General features: G+C 42.6%; 1 protein-coding gene across 1 annotated transcript in view; it reads right to left on the bottom strand.

The window, feature by feature from the left end:
• Positions 1-14,354, bottom strand: part of ATRNL1 (attractin like 1) — a 1,808,663-nt gene that overhangs the window by 1,164,894 nt on the left and 629,415 nt on the right. Inside the window, exon 10 of the mRNA XM_086919594.1 lies at positions 7,487-7,641. Coding sequence (XP_086775720.1) covers positions 7,487-7,641 — 155 coding nt within the window. The remainder of the gene's footprint in view (positions 1-7,486; positions 7,642-14,354) is intronic.

Raw genomic sequence — 14,354 nt, 5'->3', positions numbered from 1 at the left:
AAGAGGAATTTGCTCCACAACAAACATTAAGACACAAAGATTAAGACAGAAAGTAACTTTCTTCTATGGACAAACCTTCCACGTTGGTTAGATCCTCCCCTTTCCTTTTGTCCCAGAGACGGATCCTGCTCAAAATGCAAATTTTAACATTTCAGAGATTTCAAAACGAGATTGGATCCAATTCAGGGAAACATGGCCCGCACCCAATGCATATAAGAAACATCAAAAATACACCCAACAAACATAGATTAAACAATGTTTTTCACATACCTCAATTATTCCAGGTATGTAACTAGTTACTCGGTTCTAATTCCTTATGTTTGCTCTCTCCTTTTTACACCCTTGAGGACTTTCTTTACTTCAATTTCTTTAAGTTGTGAAACAATCTTAGGTTCTTATACTGTATTAATTGACCTGTAGGCTTATTAAGTGTTTTTACAAGTTTAGCTTGTGAAACATGTACATTTGGACATAACTTACATAACACCATTATATCAATATTTTGTTTACAGAAAAAACACCAAAAAGTGTGATACATATATTAATCTGTTTTAGTTCCTTTTACACAAAAATTGGAAAGTCAATGGGCTCTTGGGGATTGGAAGAAAAATACTTTGAGTATGTCCCTTTTGGATGTTCAGAGGTCAAAAATTATTAGGAGTCAATTTTCTACCATTTAGGGACTGGTCACCCTCAACTCACAGTAAGATCTTCATCAGGGCAAGCAGCTGTTGATAAATGGCAATTCTTTCATTAGTAATGGGGGGAAACACAGGGCCTCAATGCAGTTGTCACTTGAATTAGAAGTGATTAAGGCAAAGTCTTGCTATAGTCTGCACTTCCCATTAAATGGGGTGCTGTACCTTCTCTTAGGCTTTCTATGAAATTTAATTTGGGGTCTATTTGCGTGAGATGTAAATTTATCTGCTTTTTATGGGTCTGGTATTCCAACTCGAGAAAATTCTTAGCACATTGATCGGGAGGGATTGAATTCTACTCCTTCACATTAGTGACTCGCTCTCCACCATCCTGGATGAACATGGAAACATTTAATGTTTCAATCATCATAGACTTTAATAGTCCCCATCTTAACACTACCATAATCTTAAAAAATTATAAAAGGGTATTCTTAACCTATTTTGATTTATATGTTCTCTTTTAGCTCCTACAATCTTTCAGTGAGTTGTGAATAACAAATTACTCATAGCTAGGTTAAGCAGTGAGCTCTCCCAAGCAATGAAGGGAGAGTTTGATGTCCTTCAGTTTTTGGCTCACTTTGCGAATAGAGAAAGGATAAGAGTTTTCAAAGGTGGACACAGCACATAAAGCCTTTAACGTATTTTCAACCTCTTAAATGACCAGTGAAATTCCATCAACTCTTTGCCCTTTTTCTGATGGTATCAATGGCCAGATTTTGCACTGTTACTGAAAAAAGCAGTGATTCAAGAATTAAGATTGTTCACCTATGTTTGCTTTTTTCTTTTACTGAAGAAATGGCATTTGGTTAACCAAAATCCAACGATGGAAGGATCAAAGCCTTATTATGCAATATTTAATTCAATTTAAAAATTAAGAAAAGTAGCAATAAAAACCTTTTTCCAGTATCAGTTTTTAGTAGTGAGGGAAACCAGTACATATGAACTGATAGTTCACTCGTGGAATACTATGTACAGGAGAGGACACATTATGCAGCAATCTTGGGAATACAGAGTAAACTAGGATCAGGGAAGCTATAAAGGAACACAGAAGAGCCAACCTAAAATCTAGGTTCTGTTAATGTCAACTGGAAAACAAAAGTATGGAGTGAGGAGAAAGATAGCACCAGTGAATAATAACAGAAATAGAGGCAAACCACCCTGCTTATATGAAATGTAAATGTTCCATATTTAAGAGTATTTCTTATTTTACGCTCCTGAACTCAAACTAAGCAATGTTGATGGTGTGCCCAAGGACCAACTGGTACTACCAGTCACCACCTGACAGGCAAGTTACTAACAGCTTTCCAACAATGATAAGGTCAACTATAAACAAGAATTCAACACTATCCATGTGAGTCCCTTCTGAATGGCTGCACCAATACCCTTGCTCATACCATCACTTGCATGCAGTCTCCTTCTCCACTTTCTACACCACTCACCAACTATTAAGTGAACAACCAAAGCAAATCCAATGATGCTCCTAATTGGAGTAAGTCTGAGAACTGAGTGTCCAAATAAGTAACGCATCTTACATTCTCAATCAGATCTCTCTTAGTCCTAACAGGTGATAAACAAGAATATGGAACCCGAAGATTATGGAGAACTTCACACCAGCCTTTTGTCACCTCGGAGGCCTTGGAGCCTGGGCAGGGAGGAAAAGAATTCCAGAACTGTGTGTGGGGCAAAAACTCTATAAGTTACTTCAGCTTCAAAGCTGGACCCAGATATAAAAACAGGACCCTTAGACCAACTCTTCAGTTCACTCTTGGACCTGTGGAGGACACTCAGAATGCCTGCCCTGCACTTCAGAGGAGTGCCCTGCTGCTGGAGGACATTCTTGCTGCTTGAACCCAGGACTATCAGATTAACTTTAAGGGCCAGTTGGCTGGCCTCCTGTTGTCAGCTACAGGGACACAAAAAAAATCCAACAGCTTGGGTGGGGCACCTGGACCCTGCCTGAAGGGATTCCTACCATCCAAGTGGTGCCCACCCAGTCCCAAACTCTTGGAAGTGATGCTAAGGGTGCCCAAACAGCTTTAATAAAAAATGATGTCCTTGAAAAATTTCAGCCAATAAGTGCCATAAAAACCAAGAAGAGACTGGGACATACCTGATTGCCGATCCACCCAAGGTGCATTGTTAGTCGGCCTGACTTTGGGGTAACTTCTGCTACGTTTTTCTCCACAGCAGTAAATCCTGTTCAGCGTCTCCCCGCAGAAGGGGTCTCTGGCCTTGTGGAGCCCTCATCGGCTACCTCCTGCATCTTCGCCCCACTGGAGATTTTCGACTTCCAAAAAAGTGACACAGTCCAAACGTAGAAATCTTCACCACAAAGTCATCCAGTGACTCCCCAACGATGACGCCCCCTCCCCAGATTCTTTGTTCTTTTAGGTGCTGGTTTTGGCTAAAAACTTTAAAAATTCATAACTCTATTCTACTAATTGGATTTTTGACATTTGGTAGCAAATAATTTATTAGATTTTACCCTACTTTTCTAAATTGGTGTGGGATCTTCTGGTGCTGTGTTTTTATTTTATTACTGTTTAAGTACTGTATAAATACTTTCCATAAGTTAAGCCTGACGTCTTTTGTTCTACTCTACCGGAGGGTTAAGCACAGTTTAATTTAGTGACTTTGTGTTTACTCGGACAGGGATTGTGGTTGTTGCTTAAAAAGGGTTCACACCCCCACCCCCGGCCCTCAACCAAAAACCTAATTTCTTTTTTTTTTTTAAGTTTGACAAAAACCTAATTTCTAACAAGCAGTTTAGTAGTATTGTCGACCTTGAATATCTTAGGGGATCTGTGGTTCCAAGAAGCTGGAGGAAGGCAGAATTAAGGCGGCCAAATCAAGCAACAAGAAAATTTATGTAGCAAAAATATGCTATCTGTAAAAAAATGTCTGGTTGCTTTTTTTGGTTATCAGTCAAAAAAAATTAAAAAGCATCAACGCAAAGGTAACAATGCAATCATTATAACGTATTTTAATTTCCTCTGATATCAGAAGGCTTGCAGTGATTAGATAGCGAACAACTGATTTCTATTTTATGAACTTTCTTCAACTGTCATAGCAGTGACTTCTAACCAAGACCATATTGAACCAGAGACTTCTCCTTAATTTGAACGAAGTGGCAACAAATGAGGAATTTGGGAATTTAAACTTGAGGAGTTGGTCCTGAAATTACAATTTTTTGAGGAGAGGAATAAAAGTATGTAAAAATGCTGAATGTTGTCTTGTGATCTCACTGAGGGAGGCCAATCAAACGCAGACTAAAACTTGTGAAATGCAACAAACGTCTGGCCAGGATGAATTGGGAACAAGAAGCACTGCCTCGTTCTCGTGCCTTGCAGGAGCTTGGACGTGGAATCCATCATTATGCCATGTCCTGACATTTTCCTTACTGTCGGGGACCTCCAAAGGTGTATTTTACTGTTAGGCCAAAGGACACCACTGTAAATGAAAAGTCATTTGTTTTCCTTACAGTGTCTAAGGGCCCTTCAATGTGGCAGCTTCCTGGCCCAGTTCCCTCCCAGGCAAGAGAAGGTCACGTGCACCATCAATCAAATATTATTGCTGCCTCCTCTGAGAAGACTTAGATCCAAATGGAAAGGTTCTGGCCTATTAATAGGTTCAGTGCTGCAGATGACGCCGGTTGAGAGGACTAGATAGTGAGATTATCTCACTGCGTGGAGGGCAAGTTAATAGAAGAAGAAGCCTTAAAGCTTCCCACACAAGGTTCTGAATTGAGAACAATTTGCTAGTCGCTGTACCAGACAAGACGTATGTGTACGATTGGAAAAATAAAACATGTCCGCATCACAATGTACAGTAGAACTACACAGCATGGTGTGAGAATGTGACGCCGCGGAAGGGTTTAGTGCAGGTGTGATCAGATCCACATATTGGTTACTTGATTTCATCTTGCATGTTTATCGATGAATTGATGGAAACGAATGGGAGGAGGGGAGTGCAGAAAGGACGCCAACTTGCGCATGGAACAACAAAGTAGGTCAGGACAAACCCACTGAGAGTCCTGCAAATATAAGACCCCTGTAGAGCTACTGACCATTCAATGAGATGGCATGAAGGAGGGAGGCGGTACTGTCACAGAGCTGGGAGTGGGGGCTAGCTCGCTATAGCTGGTGTACGGGGACAGCTTCTGGAGGACTTCTGCTGTAATTTGTTGTTTGAGGCTGGTTAGTCCTTTTTTTTTTTAAAGAGGAATGTGTTCTGCTGCGCGAGATAACAATTATAGTAGCAACTCAGCAGATTGTTGAAATCTGTTGCTGGATTATGAGTGAGTTGTGATCAAAGACTGTAGCTCAGAATGTTGTCCCTATGTACTGATGAAAACTGAATTAGGAGGCACTTAGAACTTAATTAGTAACTTTCTCAAAGGTTCTCTCTGTTCAAAGATAGTGTCCTTAAATCCCTCTCTGTGTCTTACAGGAAGATAGGCACATGCAACTGAAGCACCCGGGAACTTTGCTACTTAGGAGGAAGTGTAACTGCAGTTTCAGGTTAGTTTTCAATTTAAGAGTAAGGGAACTGAGAACTAATAAATAAAAAAGAAAGTGGACAAACGTACGTTTTCTCTTTACAGTGTTCTTCGAAAGATTCATTGAGCAGAGACACATCGGGCTGCTTCTATCATATTTTTCTCTCTGCTTATTTCCTCCCTGATCCACCCTATTTGCGAAAACACACAATGTACTAAAACGTACAGGGATTGAACCTTCCAAAAATAGGAAAGGGGTGGAATCACGACGTTCACACATGCGTGAGGCCTTCTGGCTAAGGTAAGTGTTTGTTTGAATGATCAACTTGTCAACTAGAATCTCGAGACCTTGAGAACCTGACAGGCAGCACAGTACACATGCCATGCATATTCAATTATGAAAAACATGTCCAAATAAAGAAATAAAACAAAATTAAGAATGGCCAACAATGGTGAATAACAAATGAAAAAGGACTCTTATAAGAAGAGATACAAGTAGTAAAACAAGTGTTGGAAAAGCCAGTAAGTAGGTCTGAAGTCGGCTGCCAACCCTTTGGCTTTGCAATACTTGTTTTTTCATACTTGTTTTCTAAAAATGTATTGTTGGCTTAAAGCAAAATATGTTTTGTCTCAAAAAGCAGACATTGCCACCGCGGCACACCTATGTGTGTGGATGTGTTACTTCCAGACACTCACAATGCAGTTAGCCAATGGCTGAATTGGGCTGACCCACTGCCCTATGCTTTACAGTGTAGTCGGCAGAAGAAAAACGTGAACGACACAACAACAGACCAATGAATGAAGAGGGCTGGCTGAAGGCCAGACCTAAAAGCAGCACAATCCCAATTCCGACCATTCTATAGTTTGCACATATTTAGAGTAAAGCTCTTCTGGGATGCAGTTTTATCACCTCTCTTATGTGATAAAAACATAACTTTGTAATAACCTGCTAACACAACCAGCAGAAGCCTAGTGGAAATGCACTTAGAAAAACGTACTGCAAGTTTTACTGTGCATTATTTTCCATCTACCCCTGAAAACTCAAAATCAGCAGGTGAAGCAGAGTGGGACTGGCGATTATGTTGTGAGGGTTTATGGTCCAATAGTGTGGCACGCTCTGAAGTCCTGACTGAAAACATATTTATTCTAAGCCTAAATGAAACAAGTAAGCCGAGAACTCCTCGATGTAGGACAACAATGATACTGCTACCCAGTGGCACAAAGAGAGATGTCCGTGAACTGCTGAAAATAAATCTGAATAAGATTTGTTTTTCTTTTTTAGGTTTGTCTAAATGTACCACCATTTTTTCTCGCCACACGTACGCCCCCTAATATGCAAGGCCTTCAAGGAAATAAAAAGGCTTGAGAAGGGAGAGCAGTGCCCTGGTGGCACTGATCTGAAGCAGTAATACACCACAGTACAGAGTTGTATTTTGAAAAACAACAATGGTTTCCCAGAACTGGGTACACTCCTCTCCTTCCTTTGCCATGACGCATATTCCCTATTCTCAATGCTTTCAGCATTCCTGACATGCTCCACATAATTGAATCTTGGTCTGCCTCTAGCAATTGAAACCTGTGTGGGCAATGCCCCATGCTTGCTATTAAACCCTCTGGCCCTTGAAATTCTTTTTAAAATTTATTTGGAGTTATATATAGCACTACACGTCACAAAGGTCACTTCAGAGCACGGGAATAGACTCAGAACAAAAACAAACCTAGAGAGACTTTGAGTGCAGAAAGTTGGAGTCCAGCCAGGTGCCACTTAGAAAAAAGTTTGTTTTTCAGGAGTTTCCTGAAATGAAGGTAAACAGCTTCCATTTGGAGTAAAGAGCTAAGGCTCTTACATAGGTTGGGTTTCAGTGGCCCTCATGATCTTCTGTCATGCGTTGGTCTCTTGAAGGAATGCTGTTATATCAGATCAGCCCAGGAACACAGGTTCCTGGCTGGAGTGTGATGGCGAGTCAGTTTATGAAGGCTGCCAGGGCTTTTGCGGTTCAACAGAATTGTGGGTGTCCCCATGCATACGTCAATGGACACTAAGAGGTCAACTTTAATGAATTTATATTTGCAATAAAAGTGATAGGGTACTTGCTTAATGTGACAAAATGCAAATTTCATAAACCGGAACTACACCGATACATTGTGATGGGTAATAAACGGATAACAAGTGCATACGACGCATACATGTTCTATATCTATCATGAAATAAATCAATTTTTCGTTTGAAAGGGAACAGTTTACATAGTATTTCACAGTTTGTGTAATTCGAACCATAAGGACTTCTTACCTATATCATATGCCAGAAAATCAGCAGAGAAGCATTTTGCCCCATTGCTGAGGGATGTGTCGTTGTGGGTGTTCCCCCCAAAGACCAGAATGGCTCCACTGATGAGGACAGCCGAGTGAAGATACCGGGAAAGCCCACTCTCCTTCAGGATAGTCCTAAAGAAAACAACAACGCAAGAATATAGAGTCAGCCCAAAGGAAGGCTTGTATAGAAATTGATAGTGTAGGAGTGGCTAAGCAAAACTATACAAAAATCAAGCCTATCATAATAACAATGTATTTCACACATTAGCTGAATAGCTCACTGTGAAGATTGTGATGCATTATATGGTGTGGTTGTGTGACCTCATTGTGTAATACACTCAAGAAACAGCCTTGGGCCCAGTCAGGCTTGTTTGTAGCACCTCTTGTTCAACTCTTGGTAGCTGTGGCTTCAAGCAGCGAGGCTTAAACAAATGAACCAGTGTACAGCATTTAAAAACACCAAACTACACAATAAGAAAGGCACACAATACAAAAGAAATCCAACACCAATTTATAAAAATATATTGTATTTTTATGAATATGTAGACATCAAGATAAGCAAAATCTACCAGAGGGTTCAAGAGATTTAGATTTTTAAGTAAAGGTAAATCTCTGCTTTTTAGTCCAAGTGCAAACAACTATTGGTAACCATAAAGTTTGGAAACTTTTGAAAAGTTTTAAAGAGTTATGTTTGACTATTCTGGCCTGGCCGACTAATTCTGACAGGGAGATGGTCAGGGGGGCCAGTGAGGAGTATTTGGACAATTACCTGGTCACTAAAACAGTCTGGAGTCCAGTTACACAGTTCACAAAAGGACCGGCATAGAGTTCCATGGAGTGGCCCTGGTGCTGAGGATACAGGATGCTGAAAGATGGTCTGGGTGCTGTGCAGTCGACAAAGGTCGTCCTGGGGCTACACCTCAGTCTACGTCTGAGGTGGTGTGACTTTGGGTTCAGGGCTCTGTGTCCCTCAAAGTCCCCTTCAAGCCAGCAGAAGAACAGCCACGACTGGGCTACTTATCTCCTGTTACAGCAGGTCCAGCAGTATCCTTTGGTTAAAGCTAGTGTCCGTTTTGGACACTCTGACAACTCTCCCTGGTATGCTGGGAATGGGTGCAACTTATTGGAACAAAGGAATGATCTTCTTGGCTGCACATTTTCGGTTAGCCGTTGTTCAATCGAAGCAGCTACCAGAACGGGCTACTTCAGCTTTTATGGTGCTGGAACAGGGAGTCAGCCTACTGACTCTTGGAATTCACTTTTTCGGTCTGAGGCTCAGTAGTATCTTTTCCATGAGCCAGGCATCACAGGCACAGTTCTCTCTTTGCTAGCCCAAGGAGCAGCAGGTGCAGTCCAGCAGCCGGTGCATCCTATTGCCGGGCCCAGGGTTCAGCAGGGCAGTCCTCTTTCGGTCCGTTCTCCAGTCTAGATGTGAAATGAGGTTGAGGGTACCAGAGGTGTCATATTTATGCCCGTAAGGTGCCCTGGGGGGATGAAACAGTCACTAGGTAATCTGCTACCAGGCTCCCAGCCACAACAAGACTTCTGACTAAATGGGGCATCTTGGCAATCCCAGAGTGCACTATTCTGCTCCCTCTCAAGATGTATTGTAATTGAATTTATATAGTGCTTACTACCTCTGATGAGGCCTCGAAGCGCTTTATGCCTGAAACCCTGGCTTCATGTATGGAGCTTGGTAGCGCTCCCTGGCGATGTGGTTATCTGTGGGCTACACCCCCATTAAAAAACTGGTTTGCGACTGGTTTCCTCTCTCTGTTCCCACTACCAGCCCATCTACCTGAATAAAGGGCAAGCAACTCTCAAGTGTGGTTGCCATTTGCCCATCAAAGGAAGCTCAGCTTTTTGGCCAACACCCTATGTGGCTTTGTGTGAGGGGGAGGGAGCACCTCCCTTTGTGGCAGGTCTCCATTGTTCACACCACACCCCAGGAGGGCAGAAGGTTGTCTGGTGTAAGTGGCTACTGGAAACGTTGGGCAGCATAGTAGCAACTTTCCAAAAGTGGCATTTCCATAAAAGTGACATTAAATTCGACTAGGGCATCAAGTCGGGATTAATGCCACAAGTAATTTGATATCTGAAGTATTACATTTAGTAGTTCTATTCAGATGCTAGCAAAGCTGAGATGTAATCCTGCAACCCTATATTAGCCAAAGGGTCTCCTAGTCTTTCCACAGTAAAAACAATTTGGGAGTTTTCACTATTAGGACATAAGGAAATATATATCCCACTTAAGCATTTACAGCTTCCTACCTAAGGGCTCGGTAAGCCTTCATTAGGGGAGTCTTATATACATAGTTAAGGGGAGAGGGGCTTTACCACTGGTTTAAAGGGCAAAGCTGAACTAGCAGTTGAAAACTGCCCTTGCAGGCTGCAGTGGCAAACTGGGAGCTATTCTGTACTTTGACACACTCAGGTTGGCACAATCGGTGCTGCACCTCTGAGTGGACACTTTGACTTATAGACCATGGGTACCTTGATATCATGTACTAGGGACTTACAAGTTAACTTATGCCAATTGTCTGCAGCCAATTCAACATACATTTTGTAAATGGACTTGAACACTGGCATTAAGACCTGGTTAGGAGGCCCCAGTGCACTCTCAGAGTAAAAAAAAAAACAGCAACATCAGTCCAAAGGATTAGGGTTGACCATGCACAAAGAGGCAACTTCTTACACACACAATACCGGATGTGGTTTAAATAATTACTTGAGTTCAATAATTTAAAGCGCACACCATTTATAATATTTGAAGTATGAGAGGAAGAAAATGTGGTTGTTTGTAATTCACCCTCCCTGAGACTTGGTTGGCACTTCATCATTCCAAATGCATAAACCTATGGTCAATGGAGACTGGAAGCTGGCTAGATATTATCCAGAGGGCTTTATCAACCATAAGTCAACAACAGAGCATTCACAAAACTTTAGCCCTAACTTTTCACAGCTCATTAAATCGCCCGAGAGGAGCTGCAGCATTGGAACAGCCTGTATATGGCCCGATTACGAGTTGCATCGTGTTTTGGTTGGGTGCAAACTCTATGCCTTGTGGAAACATCCAACCATTACGTGGCAATTACAAGTTAATCTCCATGGAGAGGAGAATAAACATGTGAATCCAGTTTTTCCAAGTCAAATTATGAAAGGAATTCCAAATACGGTGTGGAGGGTGTTAGTGGGCAGGGCCACCAGAAGGCTGGAATGAGGACAGATGTTCGAGCTCTCTTAACTGTGAGAAGGAAATGGGAGGAGACGGACTGTACTTGTGCCTGCAGCTTTGCCCATACCTTGTACGATTGTAAGAGCTAGTAAAATCAGGGCAAGGTGTTCTTGCACCTAAAACATCTGGGTGTAGGAACACTGGGCAGTTGTGGTTGGCCTCAGTGGCGGCTGACAGGGAACAGGGATGGCGAGGCAGGGGAGGGGGTGCCTGGAAAAAAAAAACACTTTCCTATTCGGCCAGCCGTGTCTCTCCTCCGCTTCCCTGCCAACATTCCAGAACGGAAGCAGGAACTGGAAGCACACACAGCAGGATCCCTCCCCTAAGCCAATCACCAATCATAACGATGCAATGCAGCGTTGTGATTGGTCTGAGTGCCATGGTTCAAAGCTCAGACGGGGAATGTGAGCCTGGGCATGTTCCTCACCAGGCTGTGTAATGTAGACTGGTGGGGAACATGCAAAGTGCGCATGAATATTTGGTCGACACAAGATAGCCAGCCAAACAGTCATGCACACTTTGAGTGTGCCCACCACTCCTTCTCCCTGAGACCCCAGCCCTGCCCTAACCCAGCCCGCAGCTACCAAAAATAAAACCATAATAACAAAGTTATTATCATTTTTTTTCACTGCTTTGAAATCAGTGGGGCAGCACTCCTCCGAATTAGTGGAGGTTGGCCTACAGCTGAACCTGACTGTTAATCAGTGTCATAATCTATTGAAAACCAGATGCACGACATCTCCAGGAATGCACAACCCACCACAGTAACTTATTGGTTGCAGGGTATTTTAAACATAAATGTGTTTAACTCCTGGGATTGTGGGTGCTGGCTAAATTAGTCAGTGACAAAAAGAAGAAAGTTTGTAAGGCTAGCTCCGCAAAACCTCGTATCAATCTTACCACTCATTGCACTGCCCGATGATTGTCGGAAGTGAAGATAAACTATCTGCCTTACATACCCCAATCAGACAACGTGTGTGATGCACTAAAGTGGCTGCAGCTGTGGACTGGGTACAATGGGTCCTCCTGTGTTAGAGTAATGAGGCAGGTGCAGTGTTGCGGTTGATGAGCATCAGCGTGCTCTTCATCGAGAAATTGATTCTCCTTCCTTTATTTACAATAGCATTGCCTGGGACATCACTTAGGAGGCTGTAGAGGTTACAGGTGCAATCTTTTTGGTTTCCCTAGCAACCTCCATGCCTGCCAGCAATCCCCAAGACTGGCACATTTTTAGATGAGCTGGAGAATCTAGCTCATGTAGATAGTCCATGTAGAAGCGCGCATAAAGGCGCAGACCAGAACCGCTTCTCGAGGAGTTACTGAACGGTTTAACCAAAGTTCTAGGATTCCTTCATGGTGGGTGGCCACGTGTTATCAATTTCTGTGTTGCCATCAGAAGAATAACAAATATTTGATTTTACTGGCCCTCAGGTCATAGCATTTTAATGAAATAACAAGAGTGGACATTGTGTGTTATGTACTTTTCCAAAGGCGCTACACGCCATCTTCTTCCAAAGACACCTGCAGCACATCTCTGGGCCTGCATGGTATTTACTGTGCCTTGTAAACGTGGCAATGCTGCCCACCCACTCCCAATACCTCTACAAGCTGTGCAAGATTTGGAATCACAGCTTCCCAAGTCGTCGTGCTAAAGGCATCTATGAGTAGGCTACAGCATTACTGACTGGTTACTAGCAGTTCCGGCATGTCCCTCTCCCCTGGTACTTTCAGCATTTTTATCGAAGGGTCCACTACAGGTAAGTATCTTGTGGGGACAGGGCGATAAGGGGATATATGTCATGGAGAGATTACTGTTTGCAAAATTTACATTTCAAGACAATTCCTGATACACAAGGTCTAAGCAAAGTAGGTAGTGGTTTCCTTTTAGCACACCTTTGAGAACCCTAGCCAAGGTGGCCTCGTTCCCATTGGTCTCCTAGTCTAGTGGCACTGGCACGTGCTGATTCTGCGTATTTCTCTCCTGCTCACGGTAAAAGCTGGAAATGTGTTAGGAATACATTGCCACGGTGTGAGCTCCTAGTTCAAGCATGTTTCTGCGCAAGTGGGGGACAGGCCCCCTCCCCTGCCCTGTATTTCCAAAGGAGGCATTCGGCCTCCTCAGTTGCCTGTCTCAATATTTAGTTAACAACTGCCCTACAAGTCAAGGAGCGCTTGATATGCCCTAAACATCTGATGGGGTTTACGTCACTTCTGCAGGATGCTCACGCAGTCTCAGCCGACGCTACCAAATTTGGTCGAGGAGAAGAAAAGTATCATAAAAAATGTTCGTGCATTAACAGCAGAAAGATAACAACTTTTGCACTTTGCCTGGCGGAACATTCAGAAGATTTAACACTCAGAGTCGGCTGCTGTGAGCAGGGCTGGATATAAAGTGATGAATATACGTGAAAGAGTGATTCAACTTTTAAAAAAACAAGTCCGGGGGCACAATGTTTTACAATGTATTATGCGCCCACTCTGCCGAATGCTGGCTTTCCCCAATCCCTAGGCTGCCTACTTCTGATTCCACCTCAGGTCGCTTGCTTTACTTCACAACCCTACACTGTACTTTGTCACTCTGGTGCAGGTGCTTTTTCCTTCCTACAAAGCAAGTTTGTCTTGCACTTCTGCCTTCACGCTTTTTCTGCGGTGACCCTTCTTTCTCTTCATTCTCTCTCTTACTCGGAGTCAACGCCTGAGGATGAAACAAGTTCTAGCCCCCTAAACACTGGTGCCTGGTGAACAGATAGGCCCTGGGACTAGCCACTCACTTGGAATCGAGGTGAAGTGGTAAGGCTTAGAAGAAGGCGGCGAGGACTAGGAAATTAAGTGCTTAGGACAGGAAGTCAAGAATGGCGTTTCCGGTTAAAACTGATGCAGGCAGTTAAATAAAATCTAGAAGAAACTTGTAAACCTGGAACAGTTTAAGCTTCTTCCCTGAAGGGGACCAACAAGGCCCACAAAGCCCTCACTTCTACAACAACAGAAGGTAAACACCTGCCACTGTATCAGGAACAGAACTTTATATGAAAGCAGCTACTAACAATTATGCTGTGTGTGTTTATGGCTGACGCCAGTATAATGAATGTAGGTGGAGGTCGCATCTGTCTATATTTAGATTGCAGGGTACGGTGTAAATAGAAACCACTACAGTATTTCTGTCTGTTCTTTAAGGTGAGCGTCATGACTATGGTCATATTTGGTCAGATTTGATTATCGTTTGGTGTGTTAAAGTTTTGAATATCAATGATGTATTGACATAGATTGGAAGTGGTCTTTTGTTACTTGAGTTCTCACAATCATGAAATTAGAGAAAAATGGTACTATTGTACTGCAATCAGCCGTTAGTGGCATCGGATAAAATGTTTCCTTTTTCTTTCAGGGACCCCTGACGAAGGGACCTTGTGTCCCGAAATGCATTGGGCTCAAAAATTTGTGGTTTCTATTTTTTCAATGTTATTGTAGAAGTCATGAAGCGTGAAATGTATACAATGATGTACTTGTTTTAAAGCGTTAATTTTGAAAATGTTAAAAATCATGATGAATATGCATTAAATATTCTAGAATGACTACATCTTTTAAAGTTGTTGCGTGCTGAAGTCCTTACAGC

Source organism: Lissotriton vulgaris, chromosome 5, assembly GCF_964263255.1.
Source record: "Lissotriton vulgaris chromosome 5, aLisVul1.2, whole genome shotgun sequence".
NCBI classification, from domain to species: Eukaryota; Metazoa; Chordata; class Amphibia; order Caudata; family Salamandridae; genus Lissotriton; species Lissotriton vulgaris.
The sequence above is the reverse complement of the archived record's forward strand: the minus strand, read 5'-3'. Positions and strand labels throughout refer to the sequence as shown.